A 21,600-nucleotide genomic window follows, 5' to 3' on the forward strand; every position below is an offset into this window, starting at 1 on the left:
TATAACTGTGATCACACTGTTTTATAAGCAGCTACTTGTTTTCTGTTACTTAATGTTTAAAAAGTGGCTTTGTGGGACATGGGTGAGAGGAAGACTTTTCACTGAATACCTTTGTATTACTTGGAAGTTTTTTTTGTTTTGTTTTTTAAAAATACATTCATAAATCACCTATTCAATGAACAAAAAAGCTTTGTCTTTAAAAGAAAGAAAAAATAGTTATTTTTTCTGAATTTGGATAGCTGTCTTTGGCAAGGACTATGTTTAGCAAATGATCTGCAAAGCACATTATCACAGACTGATTACCTTTAGTTTTTAAAAGAAAAATTACATAGAAGCACATTTGGGCTTTACCTTAATTAGATTAAAAATTACAACATAACCGGACTTCCCATGATACCATGGTCTTGCATGAAGATAGTCCGAATATTTGGAAATGTATACACCTGTAAAAGTATAAAATATAGATTAATTTACACTTTAAAAAGACTATTCACACATATACAATTCACATGCAGGACTACCTTTAACTGAACAAGACAACAAGAAAGACAAAAGTCAACATTAAAAAACTTTTGAAACTGCTTACCTTTTAAAAACTATTCGAGATATTCTAAAGGTATGAAAACATTAGAGCTAAGATGATACAGAATATATCTGACAACTGATTTTCTATGGGTACAATAATTAAAAAGGGATAAAAGTTTCACATTCTTCAAAAATTCTGTTTGTCTATTTTTTCTCCATGCAATCATTGGGTGAAAAGGTCTATGGTAATCTGATTCTCAAGTTATTTTTTGCAAAAAATCTCAGTAAGTACTCTTATTTAATAACATGTACTGAAGTTTACTACATGGCAGGTCTGTGCCAGGCAGCAATGACACAAAGAGAAATAAAACAAGGCCCTTGCCTTCAAGCAGTTTATTCGGTTAGATTATAAATTCCAGAGATTATATTTGTTTTGTTCACCATTGTAGCCACATCATAGCCCAACATATAGTAGGTACTTAAATATTTGTCAGACATATGTTGTACTTGAGGGCACACAGAAATGGAAATAACTAAGTAATTAAATTTGTCTGAGAAAGGAATTCTTTAGACAGAGGAACAAAATTCTTTTTTTTTAAAAATTTTTTGTTTATTGCAGTAACATTGGTTTATAACATTGTATCAATTTCAGGTGTACATCATTATACTTCTATTTCTGCATAGATTACATCATGTTCACCACCCAAATACTAATTACAACCCATCACCACACACATGTGCCTAATTATCCCTTTCACCCTCCTCCCTCCCCCCTTCCCCTCTGGTAACCACCAATCCAATCTCTGTCTCTACGTGTTTGTTTGTTGTTATTATCTACTACTTAATGAGTGATATCATACAGTATTTGACCTTCTTCCTCTGACTTATTTCACTTTGCATAATACCCTCAATGTCCATCCATATTGTCACAAATGGCTGGATTTCATCGTTTCTTATGGCTGAGTAGTATTTCATTGTGTATATATACCACATCTTCTTTAACCATTCGTCCCTGGATGGGCACTTAGGTTGTTTCCAAGTCTTGGCTATTGTGAATAACGCTGCAATGAACACAGGGGTGCATGTATCTTTACACATTGGTGCTTTCAAGTTCTTTGGATAAATACCTAGCAGTGGAATAGCTGGATCATATGGTAGTTCTATCCTTAATTTTTTGAGGAATCTCCATACTGCCTTCCATAGTGGATGCACCAGTTTGCACTCCCACCAGCAGTGTATAAGAGTTCCCTTCTCTCCACATCCTGAGAGAGGAACAAAATTCTAGGTAGAGAAAAGAGTGAACAAAAATACAGAAGCATAAAAGATCATAAACTATTTAGGACAGCAGGCCACAGTGTTGGGAACAGGGGAGAAAATGGTGGAAGCTGAGGCTGAAAAGGAAGCTTCGGACCGAACAGTAATGATCTTTGTAGGACTTACTAATGAGCTTATTTATTAGACTTTACTCTGAAGGCAGTAGAGAACCATCAAAGGTTTTAAGCAGCAGATCAATGCTTACAAGTTAGAGAGGTGAGTCTATAGAGGGGAGAGACTAGAAACAGGATGAACTAGGAAGCTACCATAAGAGTTGAGACAGGAGAGGAGGATCTCCATGCAGCGGCAGAAGTGAGAATAAGGAGGAAAGGACAGATTTCAGAGATATTCCTGAACTGAGGCATCTCTTTTGAAATATAAAAAGACAATGGTGAGAACACTTTGATATAGTGGAAAGAGCAAAGAACTTGTGGTCAGAAGCCTGAGTTTCAGTCCCAAGTTTTCCACTTACTAATAATAATAACTACGTGACTGAGGAGTATGTCACTTAAGTGGGGAGGGTGGGCTTGGCTCACGGATGCATAACCACCGAGTTATCAGGAAGATTTAAAAATATCAATACACTTTTAAAACTATAAAACACTTCATTAATATAAAATATTACTATTATGCACAGAACTATCCATTTCTATTTGAGCCAAAAACCATGTCAAATATACACAGGCAGTAGTGTTATTTCATTACAAACCCCAGTATATGTGTTTAAGAAGGTGTATTTGTTAGGAACAATCCAGCTTCTACTCCACCACTCTACTGAAGCCAGCCTCTCAAACATCAACAATAAACTCATGGGATTGTGGTAAGATAGAAAAATGGCCTTATTTTTTGGAGATATAAACTGAGGTGTTTACTTGTAATTTACTTTCAAATTCTTCAGCAAAAAAAAAATTTTTTTTTAAACAAATGAAGGGAATAATGCAAAACATTATCTGTTAAACCTAGGTGATGGGTATATTATACCCAGCTGTCTACTTTTTCTGTGTTAGCATTTTTCATAATGAAAAGAAGGGGAGGGGGTGAAAAAGAATAGGGGAGAAGGAAAAAAGGTTTTATATAAAGTGTTATTGGAGTTATGAATTTATCCCCTTTCATGTCCTTTATAAGAGTTGAACATAAGTTTTAAAAAATTCTGTTTTATACAGAGTTACCATATGACCCAAGAATTCCACTCCTAGGTATATACCCAAGAGAAATGAAAACACATGTCTATACAAAAGCTTGTACACGAATGTACAAAGCAGCATTTTTCTTTTTTTTTTTTTTTTAAAGATTTTATTTATTTATTTTTATTCCCCCCCAAAGCCCCAGTAGATAGTTGTATGTCACAGCTGCCCATCCTTCTAGTTGATGTATGTGGGACGTGGCCTCAGCATGGCCAGAGAAGCGGTGCGTCGGTGCGCGCCCGGGATCCAAACCCGGGTGGCCAGCAGTGGAGCGCGCACACTTAACCGCTAAGCCACAGGGCCGGCCAAAGCAGCATTTTTCATAACCAAAAAGTAGAAACAACCAAATGTCCATCAACTGCTGAATGAATAAAAAAATGTGGTATAACCATACAATGGAATATTATTCAGCCAAAAAGGGAATGAAATACTGGTACACGCTACAACATGGATGAACCTCAAAAACACTAAGCTAAGTAAAAGAAGTCACAAAAGATCACATATGATTCCACTTATATGAAAGGTCTAGAATAGGCAAATTCATAGAGGCTAAAAGTAGATTAGTGGTTGCCTAGGCTGGTGGTAGTGGGGAATGGGGAGTCACTGCTAATAGGTGTGGGATTTCTTCTTTGGGTGATGAAAATGGTCTAAAATTGATTGTGTTGATGGTTCCATAACTCTGTAAATACACCAAAAAAACACTAAATTGTATACTTTAAATGAGTGAATTGTATGGTACGTGAATTTTCTCTCAATAAAGCTGTTATTAAAAAAAAAAAAAAAGATCAGCAGGAATCTAGCCATGAAGCCCAATAATCTTTCTCAGTCCTGATCTCATCTCCAAATTCCATAGCATCTGACACTGCTAAATACCCCTCCTTAGATCCTTCTGCTTTCTATAAACTCTCCTTCCTGATTGTTCATCCACTGGACAGCTCTTGACTCCTCCTCCTCCTATCGTCTACCCCATCTCCCCACCCATTGGTCTCACAATGATCCAAAAGTTCTGTTCTTTGCCATTTTTTCCTTCTACACTATCCCATGTAACAATATCTTTGGCTTCAACTTACACTCACCCACACTACCCTGAGCCCAAATCTCCAATCCTAATCTCTTTTCCAACTATTTTTACCACCAGCAGGATATCTTCCAGAAACTCATGAAAATCAAAGTAGTAGTATCCATTTACTGAGAGCTTACTAGCCATACCCTCGGGGCTAAGCACTTTACATAGTCTCATGTAATCCTAACAACAAATCTAGAAGATATTTTTATCTATTTTACAGATGTCAAAATTGAAGCTTAAAGAAATTTAGTGCTAATCCACGTTCTTAACTGTAAGACTACCTTTCTCTTTTAACTCATCAGCTTCTCTATAATCTCCTATTCTTCTGTGTCTCTCTTCTATTAATAATATTACTGTAGTGTTAGTTTAAAACCTTATATTTGATTATTTCCTTTCTCTTACTCCTCACATTCCACAGTTGCCAAGTTTGGTCAGTTCTATCTATTCTCTATTCCTATTGCCATTAGGATACTTTAGAAGAGATCCTCATTAGACCTGAAAGATAGTATCAAATCTCTTGATAATAAAAGATACCTTCAATATCTTTTTTAGTCCAACCAACCTTTAAAAAAAAGTTCTGATCATGTAACTCCTATTGGAAAACTTTAAGTCTTAGACTCAAAGCTCATTTACAGGTTTAAAGTTCTGATGCTAAAGATTATTATTTGTTTATCATTAATAAAACTGGCTTTTAATATAGGTGTCTTATGAAATTAACTAAACCCCTCTTCAACTTGTAAAAGAAGAGATTCTTTTTTCTCATAGACTTACCTTTTGCTGGATCACCCAGAGTGGTAAGAGCACTGCTGCCAACACAGAGTCCACGCTGACATACCAACTTTGCCTTTAAATAAAAGATCGTCCTTTGCTTATCATATCAATCTTGGGAGAGGCAATGAAATAATGCTATAATCTATAAGCTCTGAAATAAACACTGAATCTGTACACTGTAGGTATTCATGGTACAAAGCAAGCTTATGTAAGGCAATTGTGTTTTGGTAAAAAGTTCAAAGTTTCTCATGAAATTTTACCATTTCGGTTAACAAAAATGTCACCAGCAAAACTAAATTAAGCTCACAGATAAGTCCTCTCTTGATTTCTTTTTCAATTCTAGCTTTGGAATCACTAAATTTGAAAATGTCTTAACTCTAAATGCCTTTTTTTAGTATGAATCCATAGCATATCTTATTTGGAAGTAGATGATTAAGTAAACAAACTCCTCTGGTATTACTACATAAGTCTTACGTTATATATGCTTATGTTAATTATTCTTTAACCAAATCTACCTTTGTTTTTTAAAAATCATGAACCCAACCAAAATATTACCGTTGAACTATTTTAAGTTGGATTATAGTTCTCCAGTATTGTTGAAATTGTATCTAGGAAGCCATACACATCTTTGGAGACATACCCTGCACACAGTAGTTTCCTTCTCTCACACTTAAGCACAAGTAATAATATGGATGTTCAATCTTCAAAGACAGGCATAAACAATTTCAAGTAACTGGAATGCTGAAAGTGTTCATCTTATCCCCAAAACCATGTAATTTAAACTTGAAAAATCTCCACAAGAAACAGAAAGTATCTATGTAAACAATGGTCCAGAATGGAGAAATACCCATTAAAAGGCATTACTGATAAGAAATCTGCATTAATCCAAATCTTACCATTAGCTTACAAACGTATTTAAAATAAATCTAAAGAGGACCTATGGAAAGTTGTAGAAATCAAATCTCTTTCATGACTAGCTTTCATGTCATTTACATTGCCACCAAACTAAGTAACAAAAAAGACTGACGAACTAACTGGTAATCTTACAGAACTGAAATACCAATATTTAAGTTTAATGATATCATTAATTTCGTACATTAATATCACAAAATTAATTTTCTACCACCTAATTCCCTTACCTGATTTTCAGTTTCAAACAGAAGAAACCCATAAGTTTCTTGAAGTTCTTCCTGAGTATAGTTACTTGCCTTTTTTTCTTGGTAAAAGGTTTTGTACTGTATAAAGAGAGAATAACCAATTGCTATAAACATGTTATTTTGCCTTGCAAATAAATTTTAAAAAGTGCATCATCTGAATTCCTCCTTCTAAAAGACTAATGAAATTTATTATTTTTCTATTCCCTAGAATATATTATTATTACCTTTCAAGTGACTATTTTCAAGGATCTTTTATCTCATCTGAAAAGTGACAGCTAAAAAGATCTAGGCTTATATACCAGAAATGATGGGTCTACTTCTTTAAAACTAAAATAAAACTAACACACAGACACAGTGTGTACCAGGCACCTCACCTCATTTAAGAAAATGTCATTTTTCACCAAAGTCACTTGACTGTACTGAAAACCATGCTCAGATGCAGAGTCCAAGTAAGAAGTATGGAGAATTGAAACTGCCCTCTGGAAGACAGAGTCTGAACTCAAGGACACTGTCTCAAAAACTGTAAAACAAACAAAAATAATGCAACTGTTTAAGATAACCAAAGGATGGGGTTAAAAGTGGCACACTAAATACCTCATCTATTTCCTTCCTATATAACTAAGACATTCACAATGGGTTTTGGCTACCATATCTGTACTATCTTAAAAGACCTCTCAAGTGAGAAAATAATCTAAATGGATTAACTACAATTGAGGGTGAATTACTTTCAATACAACAGTAAACCATACCCTGCCAATCCCTTATGCCTTTTGGTTTAAAGCTGTGCGCGTAACCACAGTCGGTCAAAGCAGAAGCAACTGTAGTGTGAAGTTGGCGGTCAGCAATCACTTAGACCAATGTTTCTCATCTTTAAGATTTTTTAAACCTATGCCACATTTTGATAAACTTACCCTTCCCATCAAATCCCCAAGTAAGTCTGTTAGGTTCCTTTTAAGGGGCCTACTATTGCACACTCAGCAAACATATTAGAAATCATTGCATCTTTGGGGTTTCTTCACCAGCTTAGATGTGTCTATTGAACTTCACCTCTTATGGGTTGTATTATAAAATCATTATTTTTTTTTCATCCTACAAAAATAAACCTTATTACTTTTTTTGAAAGTGCTTTTTTTAAACCACATCCATGTGCTATCCCAGAGATTCTGATATGCCCCTCCCATGAGAGGCATGTTTCCCTAAATGAGAATTACTAACTTGATCCAGTAACTCTCATGATTGAGCCTTTGCACGTTTTGACTTGACAAGGCTTCATTTGAGCAAGAACTGAGCCTAATGAATTCTCATAACATTTAACCATTTGATTTGTTTACTCCCTTCTATTTGTATCCTCTCTATTCTCTTTAACAAGATTGAGGGGGGGAGATAGAAACTGATTATTTATGAATAATAAAGAGAATGGAATAATTTATATAGCACTGGAAGTTTTATCATATAAATATAAATATGTACAAATAAGTATAAGTTCATTAATATGGCTTCCTGCTTTCACCAGAACTCTGCCAATTACTTAAAGTTCAAAAGTTGAAGGAAAAAAAGCACCTTAATTAAAATTAACTTAAGAACAACAGATTAAAAAAAACAACTAGACTATCACAGAAATGAAAACAAACATTTCAGTAAAATTAATTTGGACCAAACTGTCTTAACACTTCAATTATCAATGTAATTTAAAAATGCTTTAATAAATAAATGAAAGATTATAAACAACAAAGAAGGAAAAAAAAGAGGATGAAACATTTAAGAACATTCTGAAGTTGATACACCTGGACCTATATCGATTCTGTTTCACTTTTACTCAGTTCCACTTTCTCCTTCAATATCGGTATACTAGTGCTGTAAAAAATACAGATATTCTAAAGAGATTCAAATCGCAAAACACCAGTAATAATTAAAATTATGGCTTTCTTTAGCTGCATTACTCAAAACACACTGGGAAGCCTGCACCTGCAAACTCATAAATAAGCTGCACTGCTAGCTCAAACACAAATCAAGATTCCTTTAAATATCATAATTTGGGAAACCTCATATTTAATATTTGTAAAAAGGTAATATAATAGTAAAAAAACTAAGTATACTCTGAGGCTCAATATTTGAAAAATATGTTGCTTACAGTGAATGAACTAAAAGTTGTAACAGCTTTGGAAACGAACATTCTATGATTATCAACTTATCTAAATTCTGCAATGTGTTAATAGGTAAGCACAGATTTTAAGTTTCAAAAGTACTGAATACTACACATATCCCCATGTTTGAGTGTCAATGTAAAATAATAAACTGAAAACTGTGAGAAATAGTGCAATTAAAAAGAAATAAAACCTATCGAACACAGTGTTGCCCAATCCGTGTGGTCAGAGAACACTTTATTTACACCAGTGTGGGGAATACTGTTCCCAATAAAGCTATGAATAAAGGTAATGATTTAAAATAAACAAGGAGGAACAAGTAGGAAATGAACTATTTTGTACTTATGTATTTTTATTTCTAAAACTATTTATTTATGGTTAAAAATGCTTCCCCTTTAGGTCAGCTTTCTCCAAATAGCAATTTATTTATAAAAGGAATCATTTTACGAGTAGTAGAAGGAAAAGCATGTCAAAAGCAAAGTTGTTAGAAAACCACAGTAAATCCTGAATCTTTCATGACTTTACAATAAATGACCTCAATTATACTCTCAAGAAAGCACAAGTTTCCTGCTCTATAAAGAAGGAGATAGAGGAGAACTTCACCAAGAAATTATGTGACACTCTCTCTTCTTATACAACGTACTTTAAGAGTCTAACTAATGTACAAAACAATATGAGCACTAAATAAATGGATGGCTTCATTTTTGCTGAGCAATACACATGCTTTATTTAAAAATTCAAGGTTATCTGACTATTAAGAGGGGGCTATTCTACAAAGAAACCTAAGACAACATCTAAGGTAACGTGAAAAGTACCCAACTGTAGAGTGTAGAGTGTCCCTAGGGCTTAAGACAGCACGTGAAGAAAACAAGTTCAATCACAATGCTTCTGGAAACTGAGTTAATATTCTTTCCTGTAGCACCTGGCTTTAGGCACATTTCTCTATTTGTGGATTCAATCTTAAAAGTTTAGTCGAGCTTGACACAAGTTAGATTCTGCACAAGTTGCTCTGCATAAATCTCCCTGTTTCTCAAAATCCATCACACAGATAACTAGTGTCTGGTTTGGGACAGTTCTTTCTCTTTTTAACTTCTAATAAGAAGGATTAGAAAATTATAAAGCAATTTCTGATGCTATGCCACAGGTATCTGTTTTCCATTGTTATAAACATCTGGTCTGAAAGTAAATAATGAGATGCACTAATGCCAACAACTTAGATCTCACAACAATTCTCACAAAAACTAGCCACTTCTACATCTCCACAGGACTTGCACAACTACATCTCCTGTTTGTGCATTAAGCAATAACACTCATCAAAGACAGAAACACTCAGAACCCAACATCTGCCATGAAAGACCCTTATTAGTACTCCCTATAGATGGATTACAACCTACAGTTAATACGATCCATGCCTATATACTTGATGTAGTCTAAGCAGGCCATTTGATAGTTGTTGAAAGAAGAGACCATTCCTCAATCTAATCCTTATAACGCATCACCTTTTAAGAAATTAAAGGACTGCCAGTTTAAGATAAATACAACTTTTTTAGAGCACAATTTGGCAGGACCTAACGAAAACTTAAATGCACATAAGGAAATAACCATTCCATTTCTGGGAATCTATTTCTCAGAAATAGTAGTATAAGTCCACAGGATATATGTACAAGGGTGTTCCATGTACCAGCATCTATAACAGCAAAAACACTGGAGATGACCTAAATTGACATCAACAGGGAAACACCTTGCAACTATTAAACAAAAACAAAGTAAATTTGTATATACTGGCATATAAAGATATCTATTATATACTATTAAGCAAATAACATGCATTATATAATGTCATTTTGGTAAAAAATTGTGTGTTTCAAAGTGTACAGAAAAAGATCTAGAAAAATGGGAAACCAAATTGTTAACAGTGTTTAAACTAATGGTTATTGAGATTGGGAAGTGGATAAAAGGGGAACTTATACTTTTTACCTTAGATATATTACTACAATTTAGGTTTTTCTTACATAAGCATGTATTACTTCTACTATTTAAAATATCCCAATTCAAAATCCAGTAAAATGAATCGTAATTTCAAAGAAATACAAATAGGGGGACAATCTCCCTTGAACATATACCTTTTCTGATCTAATTTGAAACTTAATCACCTAACAATTTTGTCAATGATTATAAGAAATTTGTAGCTACTGGAAATTATATATATTTTTAAAAGTCCTTTCATTTTACATCCTCTAAATTAAAATTTTAAAAATTGTACTGTTCTACTTTGGATTATTTAGTAATAATTTATAGCATTTAGTTTAATACCCACTGTTTTCTGATATGAACCCTGTCTTGGTCTTCTCTAAGAGAGACTGTAGCTGGGAGGGTGGTCTTAATTCATTTTCACCAAGTATACCCCCAGAATTCTTGACATAGTCCTGTTCTCTGTTAATGTCAAAAATGCTAAAATGAAAAAAGAAAAAATTAAATCATAAAGTGAATAGTTCTATTTATGGCATATCTACTATATAAACAAACCCAAATGTTTACCCAGCATCTAATTTGCATTAGGTACAACTCTGTAATGTATATTTACCTCCTTTAACAAGTCTCCAGAGCTATCGGCTAAACTTGCTCTATAAACAGTAACACACATAAAATGAAATGTTTTCCCTCAAATATTCTTTAAGTTCTAAAGAAAATTTTGTTCATAGAAATAAATTATGTTTATAGGAATCACTTTTGCCTCACTGGAAAAAAATTTTTCAAAATGAAGAGTCAAGATTACAGACCTATATCCACATTCTACTGGTTGGAAATAAAATCAAATAGAACGCAATTAAATAAAATCTCTCCCTACTCCCAAATTAGTAGTATATGATTCATCCATTCATTAAACAAAACTATTAGTGGTGACTATTATGTATCCAGTACTATGCCATAGCCTGGGTTTATCAGGACAAATGCAAAACAGTCTCTACAATGAAAGCACTTAGACTAGAAAAGGAAGACAAATCTGGAAAGAAATCAGTACTATAAATGTGTAGGAGAATCTAGAACATGATATAGTAGGTGCATAATGGTACAACCAACCAACTTCATTGAGATGGGATATGTCAAGATAGCTTTCATAGAAACACTGATATTTGAAATCTGAGTAGGTATTCAAACAATAAGGAAGCCACAAAAGGGCACTAGTGTGTACGTTTTCTAGGCAACAGAAACAGCAGGAACTAATGCAGAGGTAAAAATACCATACATGTAAGGAACTGCAAGTAGTTTATTATTTGAGGAATTCAACATACTTTAGAAAAAAATAGCACATATAGTTTTATAATAGTACACCTTTTCTCAAAAAGGATTGGAGGCAGAATTGTGTGGATACATTCAAGATTCTTTTTTGTGTGTGTGTGAGGAAGATCAGCCCTGAGCTAACATCCATGCCAATCCTCCTATTTTTGTTGAGGAAGACTGGCCCTGAGCTAACATCTACTGCCAATTCTCCCCCCCCCCCCCCGCTTTTCTCCCCAAAGACTCAGGGAAATCAGGAGACTGGGATTCTAGTGCAGATCTACCAATAATTTGTTCTGAGACCTTAACGTGATGATGATGTTGACTGCCTTCCCAATAATCATGCCCCTTTTTCCTTCCTCTCCCAGACCACAATTTTATTCAGGTATTGGGTGATCCCACGCTTCAGGAGAGGCTTGGGAGTGGGGGGGGGGGGTGTGAATCTTAATTATTTTAAGCTCATTATGGTAATCCTACTCTCTTTGGTTACTGATTGCTTTAGGAATAAACATGTGACTCAATTCCGGCCAATGAGATTTGAATGGTCATCTACAGAGAGAATTCTGGGAAAGTTTTCTTACAACAGGACAGGAGACAAAAGATGCACTCTCCCTGCCTCCATCTTCTCCTAGCCTTAGGGCCTTGTCTGAAGCTGTGTTTGTGGCCTGGAACCCCTAAAACCCAGATGGGATTGATCAGCCAACACACTGAGGATGGAACAAAACAAACAGAAAGAATCTAGATCCCTGATGAAGTCCTTGAACTGTTGAATGAATTAACCTGGAGCTGCCCTGCCACTGGATTTTCTGTTCCGTGAAGTAATAAATGTTCCTGATTGTTTAAACCACTTTTATTGGCAGCTGAAAGCATACTAACAAGGATTTTGTTAAACTATTTATTCTAAGGCCTCATTTAGTTATAATATCTAAGGCTCCTTTTGGTTCTAACACTGTGACTCTACAAACTGACTTACTAAAGGCCTGTTATGTACAAGGCATTGTGCACTGCACTAGATTATTTATCAAATTCCTTTTTTATCTGTTGCCATGTGTGGAGACATTTATCCTAGTAAGTATTTATTAGCACAGAAGCACAAAAGTTACATATATAAGGTAGATAAAAATAGCTTTAAAAAGTTAAAATATAAGACATTTAAAGCCTTTGACTGCTTGATTCCCACCTACTCAATAAATCTTATCTCCCTCCCAGGCACAAGGGCAAAATACTTTTGACTCAGATCAATCTTCATGTAATTTCCCTCATTAGTTACATATATATATCCAATTTTTACACCCTTCCCCCACCTCATGTCTAAGTTTCCCTCATATTTAAAGCCTAGCCCAAGATCTAGCTTCTCTAATGTCTTAGGATTTTTCCAGCTCACATTTATCATTCTTCACCAGTGTTCCACAGATATTTATCATAGTCCTGTTATATATATAGCTCTGCACTGGAGCTGGGGATTACAAGAGAAAACCGAAGACCAGGTGCCTACCTAAAAGAGTAGTCTTTAACATTTAGGTCATAATTTCAGAATTATGTGTGAAACAACTGTGTTCAAGACAATCTCCTCTTCAGACTGAAGGGAGTGAGTGGAACAAGTGATGAAGAGCATGGACTTTGGAATCAAAAGATCTTGGCAAGACAAGATTTTGAACCCAGGTCTTTCTAGCTTTGTGACTCTTGGAAAGCTACTTAATTTTCCCTCCTCTTGTTTTTAAAAATAAATTTCAACAAAGAATATACACTAAATAAAAAGCCAAATACCACTAGGCTTATCAGTTGCTGCCCCCTTGTTCCCAGGGAGCCCTTATTTCCATTCCTCTTAGGCGACCATTTTCAACTTTAGCTGTATCTTCTGGTATAACTCCACGTTTCTAAATAAAACACCCATATAAACCTTAGACAATCCTTTACTGAAAAACACCTGCCTTCCACACACAGATATAAAAATACCCCACACTTCCCCTTCCCATCCTTTCATAGTTATGTCACTATTTTTGTTTTATCAGTATTCAATGTTTCATCAAATTGTATGCATTAATCATGGCTGATCCACACGGGGTAGTCAATTTCCTTTCTTACACCATGTTTTGTTTTTCTGAATTTCAAATTGCCTCTGCTTAATTTGCAGTTACTAATCATTATTTCAGCCTAAAATTCTCCTAGAGAACTAAAAATCCCCTCTGAATAGATAGATACACCAAGTGTTTTTGGAGACATCCTTTATGGAGCACTATGTGGTCCAGTTTCAGTCTGGACTTAGGCTAATACTACTGCCTAGCTTTGCGACCTTGCTGGGGGATGTTGAGATACAATATTGATCTACTGATGATCAACACAATTCCAGTTTGCAGAAACTGATGACCTGATTCTAAAACTTATATAGGAATTCAAAGGATTTAGAACAGCCAAAACAATTTTGGAAAAGAAGAACAAAGTTGAAGGACATACCACCTTATTTCAAGAATTACTACAAAGCTAAAGTAGTCAAAACTATGTGTTGACGCAAAGATAATGCATTCAGATTAATGGAACAGCATAGAGAGTTCAGATACTGATTTTCAGCAACACTGTCAACATAATTCATTAGGGAAAGAACATGTTTACAACAAATGGTGCCATAACAACCAAAATGGAAAAAACCATGAACCTCAACCCCTACCTCAAACCATAAAATTCAACTGAAATGAATCACAGACACAAACATAAAGCTAAAACTATAATGCTTCTAGAGAAAGATCATAGAAAAAATATCTTCTTGACCATGGGACATGTAACAATTTCTTAGGGCACAAAAATCAGCTACTATAAAAGAAAAACTGACACATTGGACTTCATGAAAATTAAAACCTTCTGATCTTCAAAAGACATCATCAAGAAATTGAGGGGATGGCCCAGTGGTGTGGCAGTTAAGTTCTCGCGCTCTGCTTCAGTGGCCCAGGGTTCGCCGGTTCGGATCCTGGGCGCAAACCTATGCACCGCTCACCGAGCCATGCTGAGGTGGTGACCCACAGGGAAGAACCAGAACAACGTACAACTAGGATATACAACTACGTACTGGGGCTTTGGGGAGAAAAAAGGGAAAAAAGAGGAAGACTGGCAACAGATGTTAGCTCAGCGCCAATCTTCCTCAAAAAAAAAGGGGGAGAAATTGAAAATATTTGCAAAGGACTTGTATCCAGAATATATAAAGAACTTAGACACACTTACAAAAGACATACTAATAGCAAGTATGTACACAGGAAAATCATCAACATTATTAGTCATCAGGGAAGTGCTAATTAAAACCACAAATACTACTCACCCACTAGAATGGCTAAAATTAAAAAGACAGAAAATACTAAGTGCTGACAAGGATGAGGAACAATTGAAACTGGCATATAATCCTGGTAGGAATATAAAGCTATATAGCCAATTGGGAAAATAGTTTTGTCAGTTTTTCATAAAGTTAAATATATACTCACTATATCATCCAGCAATTCTATTCCAAGATATTTACCCAAGAGAAATGAAACATTTGTCCACAAAAAGACTTGTACATGAATGTTCAGGGCAGCATTATTCGCAGTAGACTAAAACTGAAAACAACCTAAATGTTCATCAACAGGTGAATGGATAAACAAACTATGGTATATTCATACAATATACTACTACACAGCAATAAAAAAGAAAAACTGCTGATACAGGCATGAATCTCAAAAACAAACTGGGCAAAAGAAGTCAAAAGAGTAGGATTCCATATATATGAAGTTCTAGAATTGGCAAAACTAATCTATAGTGATAAAAATCTTATCACTGGTTGCTTGGGGGAGGGAGTAGGAATAGGAAAATTGCAAGTGAGGTAGGTACAAGGGAACTTTCTGGGGTGATAGAAATATCGTGTATTTTTATTGGTGTGGTGGTTACAGGGTGCATACATCTACCAAAATTAATTGAACTATATAGTTAAAATGTGTGCAGTACTAAATACTGATATTGTACAGAATACAATCTCTGACCAAAATCCAGTAAAATTACCAAGTGACCATACAAAGTTAACCTCAAGAGCCCCACGTTTGGAAATAAAAAAACCCAACCTTACTTACAAATGATTCATAAGTTAAAGAATATATTATAATAAAATTTAAAAGGGTTTGAGCTGAATAGCAATGAAAACACCATCTATCTAAACTTAGACACATTTAAAATACCTACAGGGAAACCATTAGCTTGAAATGTATGTATAAGAGAAAAAAAATATTTGAAAATCAATGAACTAAAGAGTTAATTCAAGAACTTCGAAAACAGAGAAACAGTAAATTCAAAGAAAATAAGGGAAGGAAATAAATAATAATACCTTGTAATTAATTCTAGGATTTTAGTGGTCAATTCCCTGGCTGAAATTTCCCTTCTCATTTACTGATCACCTTGAGTTTGTCTTCTAGTTGTTTCCTCAAGAAAGGCTCATGTAAATTAAATTGAAGAAAGATGCCAGAGTAGAAAAAAAAATAAATATTAGTTCTTTGACAAAACTGATACATCCTCCAGTCAAAAAAAAAAAAAAAAACTCAAATAACATTGGGAATAAAAAGTGGGTGCAGAGCCAGCCCCGATGGCCTAGTGGTTCAAGTTCCGCACACTCCACTTCAGAGGCCTGGGTTTGGTTCCAGGGCACAGAACCACACCACTCGTCTGTCAGTAGCCATGCTGTGGCGGCAGCTCACATAGAAGAACTAGAAGGAACTACAACTAGAATATACAACTGTGTACTGGGGATTTGAGGAGGGGGGAAAAAGAGAGGAAGATTGGCAACAGATGTTAGCTCAGAGTGAATCTTTCCCAGCAAAAACAAAACAAGAAACTTTATTTTAAAAAAGGGCAGTGTAATTTATAGATACTACAACACATGAAAGAATAATAGAAACAACTTTATGACAAAAATAGAAACTACAGATAAAATGGGAGAATTTCCTAGAAATAATATATCAAAGCCTGCTTAAGAAAAATAGAAAACCAGAATATATATATAACTATTAAATAACTGATACAGTTGTTTAATTGTTATAGGTATATAAATGCCAGGCCCAGAAGTCTTCCACTTAAAAATTTTCTCAAGAACAGAAAATAGGAAAATCTTCTCAAATTATTCATAAGGCTAGCATAACCTTGATATAGAAACCAGACGAGGGCAGTTACAAAAGAAACTTTTAAGGCAATAACACCAATGAAAACGGATGCAAAAATCTTAAATAAAAACATAAGAAAACCTAAACCAGCAATATATATATAATACAAAACAACACGATCAAGTAAGGCTTATGCCAGGAACTCAAGAAATAGTTAACATTACAAAACTTATTCATGTAACTCACCACACTAAGAGATTAAAGAAAAACTTATGACCTGGCAGACATAAAAAAAGCATTCATACAATTCAATAGTCACTTGTGATTAAAAAAAAAATTTAGTGGTAAATAGATTACTTCGAGTGATAAAAGGATATATAGAAAACAGCCTACAAATATAATGATGGAACATCAAGAGTACTCCTTTTAAATTCACGAAGACAATGATTCCTAATAACACCTTGTAAATAATTCTAAGATTTTAGTGGTCAATTCCCTGGCTGAAATTTCCCTTCTCATTTACTGATCACCTTGAGTCTGTCTTCTAGTTGTTTGCTCAAGAAAGGCTCATGTAAAAAAGATCTAAAGCCCCAAATGTTCAAAACTTGCCAATAGTCTTTACACTCAAAGGACAGCGTGGCAGGACAAAAAAATCCCCCAAGTCCTTAGCTCATACTTTCTTTCCTTGAGTAGCTTGCACGTGGTTCATCTACTGTTTTCTGGTGTTATTTCTGTTCTGCCACCAATCTTTTCCTCATGATAGGACCTTTTGCCAGTCCAAAATTTTTTACCAGAATATCTCAGTGCTACGCCACTTTTCTTTGGAACATGATGCATTCTCTCAATAGGTAGACTGAAATCTTTTTTTATTTAAGGAAACACTTTGAATTACACTTTATTTGTTTTCTTGCATCGTTTTGAGTTTCTTTCTTGGGGCTCCAGTTCTGTATTCTATATTATTCTCCCACTACTTACTTTAAAAAAATCTACGTTTTCTATTATTCACTTTTCTCATGTCTATCTTTAGTTTTTGTTTTTTTGCATTTTTAATTAAAATTGTGGTAAAATATACACATTATAAAATTTCATATCTATCTTTATGTCCTTTGCAATGGTGCCTAGTTTCCCATATAGTACCTTATAATTTACTGTTTCTGAAATGATTTAATCTTTTTCTTTCATTTCTTTGCTGTTCTTCTAGTTCCCATTTCACAACCTCCTGCTTTCTGGCTGTCTCTTCCTTGAATTCTTATATTTCTGCTTTGTGGTCTTTCTTCATATCTTTTATGATTCATTAATTTATTTTTATTTTTTAATACAACTTTATTGAGATATAATTCACATAGCATACAATTCATCCATTTAAAGTGTACAATTCAATGGCTTTTAGCTTATTCAGAGCTGTGTAACCATCACCATTGTCAATTTTAGAACATTTTCATTACCCCAAAAGAAACCCTGTATTTCTTAGCCATGTCCCTCACCCCTCATTGCTCCCTAGCCCCAGGCCTATGCAACCACTAATCTATTTTCTGTCCCTAGAGATTTGCCTATACTAGATCATTTCATATAAATGGAATCATACAATATGTGGTCCTTTGTGACTGGCTTCTTTCACTTAGCATAATGTTTTCAAGGCTCATCCATATTGTAGCATGTACTTCATTCCTTTTTAAGGCCAAATAAATATTCATTTTATGTATATACCACATTTCATTTACCCAACCACCAACTGTTGGACATTTGGGTTGTTTCCACTTTTTGACTATTATGAATAATGCTCCTATGAATAATCGCGTACAAGTTTTTATGTGGACATAGTTTCATTTCTCTTGGGTATATACCTAGGAGAATCGCTGAATCATATGGTAAATTGATGTTCACCCATTTGATGAACTGCCAGACTATTTTTCAAAGTGGCTGCACCATTTTATGTTCCCACCAGCAGTGTATGGAAAGTTCTAATTTTGCTACATCATTGCTGACACTTGTTATTATCTTTCTGATTATAGCCATTCTAGGAGGTGTGGAAGTGATGTATTAGTTTATTTATTTTTAAATTTATATTGGAATTTTAGGTTACATTTTTCACCTACTTCAAGAGGTCAGCAAGCTTTTTCATACAGGGACAGACGTAAGTATTCTAGAACTGTGAGCCATACAGTCTCTGTCACAAATACTCAACTCTGCTGGTGAAGCACAAAAGCAGCCACAGACAATGAGTAAATGAATGAGAATGACTATGTTCCAATAAAACTTTACTTACAAAAATACAGTCATGCGTTGCTTAATGAAGAGGACACATTCTGAGAAATGTGTCATTAGGCAATTTTGTTGTTGTGCAAACATCATAGGTTGTACACATCTAGGCTATATGGTACCAATCTTATGGGACTCATATATGTGGTCCCTCATTAACCAAAATATTGTTTTATTACTGTAGGCAATACCACTGGCAGTAGCTTGCCCACCCTGATCTACTTTGTGGCAATATTTTCGGGTTTTTTTTTTTCATAATCTATAGAAAATTGTGGTTTCCTTTCTTTCTCTCCCTTTAACCTTTTTTTCCTTATATATTTGTATCAGTTAACTGCTTAGTAACAAGCCATCCCAAAATTCAGTGGCTTATAACCACAATCATTTACTATTACTGACACTTCTACAGTGTTGGCTGAATTATGCTCAGCTCAGCTGGGGGAACCTGATCCACATGTCTCTCATCTTCCTTCAACCAATGAGCTAGCAGAGGAATATTTTTCTCATGGAAATGGCAGAGGTGCAGAAAAAAAAATGAAAATATCCAAGTCTTTTTAAGGTTTATTAGGCCTGAAACTGACAGGCTGTCAATATCTACCTGATATTATTGCCCAAAGCAAGTCACATAGCCAAATCCAAAGTCAAGCGGGAGGGAAAAATACTCTTTCCCTTTAGTGAGTGGGACTGCAGAGTCATGGCAGGAATACAAGGAGAAGTAAAGCCCTAAAGTCCATAGTGCAAGCAACAGTGGTGATGGTTGCACAACCTTGTGAATATACTAAACATCAATGAATTGTACACTTTTAAATGGCGATTTTATGGCACGTGAATTATATCTCAGTAATAAAAATATTATGTTAAAAGAACAAAAACCAACCAACAAAGAAATGCAATCTACCCCAGCATCACTGTATGGATGTTGGGCATATTCTTTTTGTTATTCATATTTGAATGAGATGAATTACCCTGGACCATTACCAGAAGGTTCAGGGTGCAGGTAGGAGATAGAAGAGTTTCCAGGTTTCTTAGCTTAAAGGTTCCCTCCTCTGCTCCCGCATCCAAAGATTGTTTTTTAAAATAATATGGTGGCTTTGTTGCCACTCTTCTTCTCACTTGCAAGTGTAATCTGGTTCAAGAGTGAGCACCTTTACTTCCAGCTTTTGTTTCCTCTTTGAGACCACTGCCACTAACAGAGACAACCCTTGCTTTCCAAGGCCATACATTCACTTCTAGGAGTATTTTGCCAGCATGTTCTAAGATCTCTGGGTCGCCCAGGCACTTTCCAAATCCTCTCTTCCTGCTCTAAGGATACTGTGTGGCTGTTCAGTTTTAACCGAGTACATAGCTATTCTCTCCTAGGATGGGGCTCTCTGCTTCTGGGACTGAATGGTTGCTGGAGATTTCTGAGCTATGCCTCCTCTGCACATCTCTACCTTTCTCATAGAACTATTGGAACTTCTCATCGTGGCTTCCCAGTAGCACCTACATATAATTTAGGGTTTACATGGTTTCTTTTTCTCTTGAATTAGTTCAAAATGTTGTTTGAGAGCTGCCAACCCCCGCTTTCTTCTTTTCAGAAGTAGAGAGATTAAGAACTCATCTGGTCTTGTTCCTTTGGAAACTATGTAGTCAGTCTGGTGCTTTTGTATTGCTCTCCTGTTTTCTTGTTCAGGGCACCAGATGGACCCTTTCAATCCAGAAACTCACATCCTTCAATTCTGGGGCCACAGACGATAGTTTCCTCTTACTGTATTAGATGAAGGACCTCCCTGACTGGTTCTCTAATTTTCTCACCTTTTCATTTTCTAATTCTTGTGACTTTTCTATTTTTCAGGAGAGTTCTTCAACTTTATTATCCAATCCTTGTATCAAATTTTTAAACAAATTTCTGCTGTCACAGAGCTCTTTTCTGTTTTCTGAATAATTTATCTCTCTTTTTAAAAAAATAGAATCTCTTCTTTCATGGATATAATATCTTCTCTTTTCTCTCTAAAGACACTGTAATTTTCTTTTGTTGATGTTTCTTTTGTTACCTGCAGCAAATCTATTTCTACCAAGCTCCTTTTATTTCCTACTTGTTTACTGCTGTTTGGTCTCTTTGATGTTAGAGACTTTCACCACATGGCTGGTGATCCTTGACTGCATTTATGTTTAAGTGTGAGGCACTTAAAGGTGACTGAAGGTTTGGTGCATAAACAGTGCTTCTTGATCAGCAGCGCTTGCTCCCTCAGGTAATCTGACGGTGATGCAACTGTTTAATCAGGTGAACTCCAAAAGCCCATATCTGTTAAATATTTTGCCATTGGTTGTTAAGTTTCCTCAGGAAAAAATGCTTTGATATCTTGTTTAGGGGGAGCATAAGCTTAACTATTAGTTCTGGGAACCACACAGAAACAGACAGCTCTAGTTTCACTGGTCAGTATGCTGACTTGCACTTAATCCTCATTTCCATTTAGGTGCTTCACCCCTACCTCAGCTGTCTAGAGCCTGCCTAGTTACTGTCTCCTGAGTGTAAACCTTCCATCTTCTGTCAGGGTAGAAGAGAGGTAGTCTCTGGGTGTATAGGGTGGAGAAGGGGATCCAAGCATCAAGATTATAAAAATCATCCATCAATCCTTCTATTTCCTCTCACCCTGTATTCCTGCCTGGAAAAGTACTTGGTACCTCCAAACCCGGAGCCTTTTCCAGATTCTGTGGTGGCCATCAGCTTGCTTCTGATTGGCTTACCTCTCTTCAGCCTTCAGCATTCTCTAATCCACTACGTCATTTATTACTTGACCGTCTTCTTTCCAGTTT

At 35.2% G+C, this 21,600-nt stretch overlaps 1 protein-coding gene across 3 annotated transcripts in view; it reads right to left on the minus strand.

Annotated features, from left to right (window-relative positions):
- The window catches only part of TASOR2 (transcription activation suppressor family member 2), an 81,095-nt gene that overhangs the window by 46,332 nt on the left and 13,163 nt on the right, over positions 1 to 21,600 (minus strand). Inside the window, exons 1-6 of one of the 3 annotated variants that reach the window (XM_087420862.1) lie at positions 15,780 to 15,885; positions 10,479 to 10,612; positions 6,392 to 6,537; positions 6,000 to 6,095; positions 4,861 to 4,933; positions 352 to 443 (exon numbers count right to left, since the gene is read on the minus strand). In XM_087420862.1, coding sequence (XP_087276988.1) covers positions 352 to 443; positions 4,861 to 4,933; positions 6,000 to 6,095; positions 6,392 to 6,537; positions 10,479 to 10,612; positions 15,780 to 15,838 — 600 coding nt within the window. In that variant the 5' untranslated portion in view covers positions 15,839 to 15,885. Of the gene's footprint in view, positions 1 to 351; positions 444 to 4,860; positions 4,934 to 5,999; positions 6,096 to 6,391; positions 6,538 to 10,478; positions 10,613 to 15,779; positions 15,886 to 21,600 lie in introns of those variants that run through there. The other 2 variants (XM_087420863.1, XM_087420864.1) reach the window with 2 other exon arrangements.

The sequence above is a fragment of the Ceratotherium simum genome, chromosome 32, assembly GCF_057802395.1.
Source record: "Ceratotherium simum simum isolate JZ-2026a chromosome 32, ASM5780239v1, whole genome shotgun sequence".
Classification (NCBI taxonomy): domain Eukaryota; kingdom Metazoa; phylum Chordata; class Mammalia; order Perissodactyla; family Rhinocerotidae; genus Ceratotherium; species Ceratotherium simum.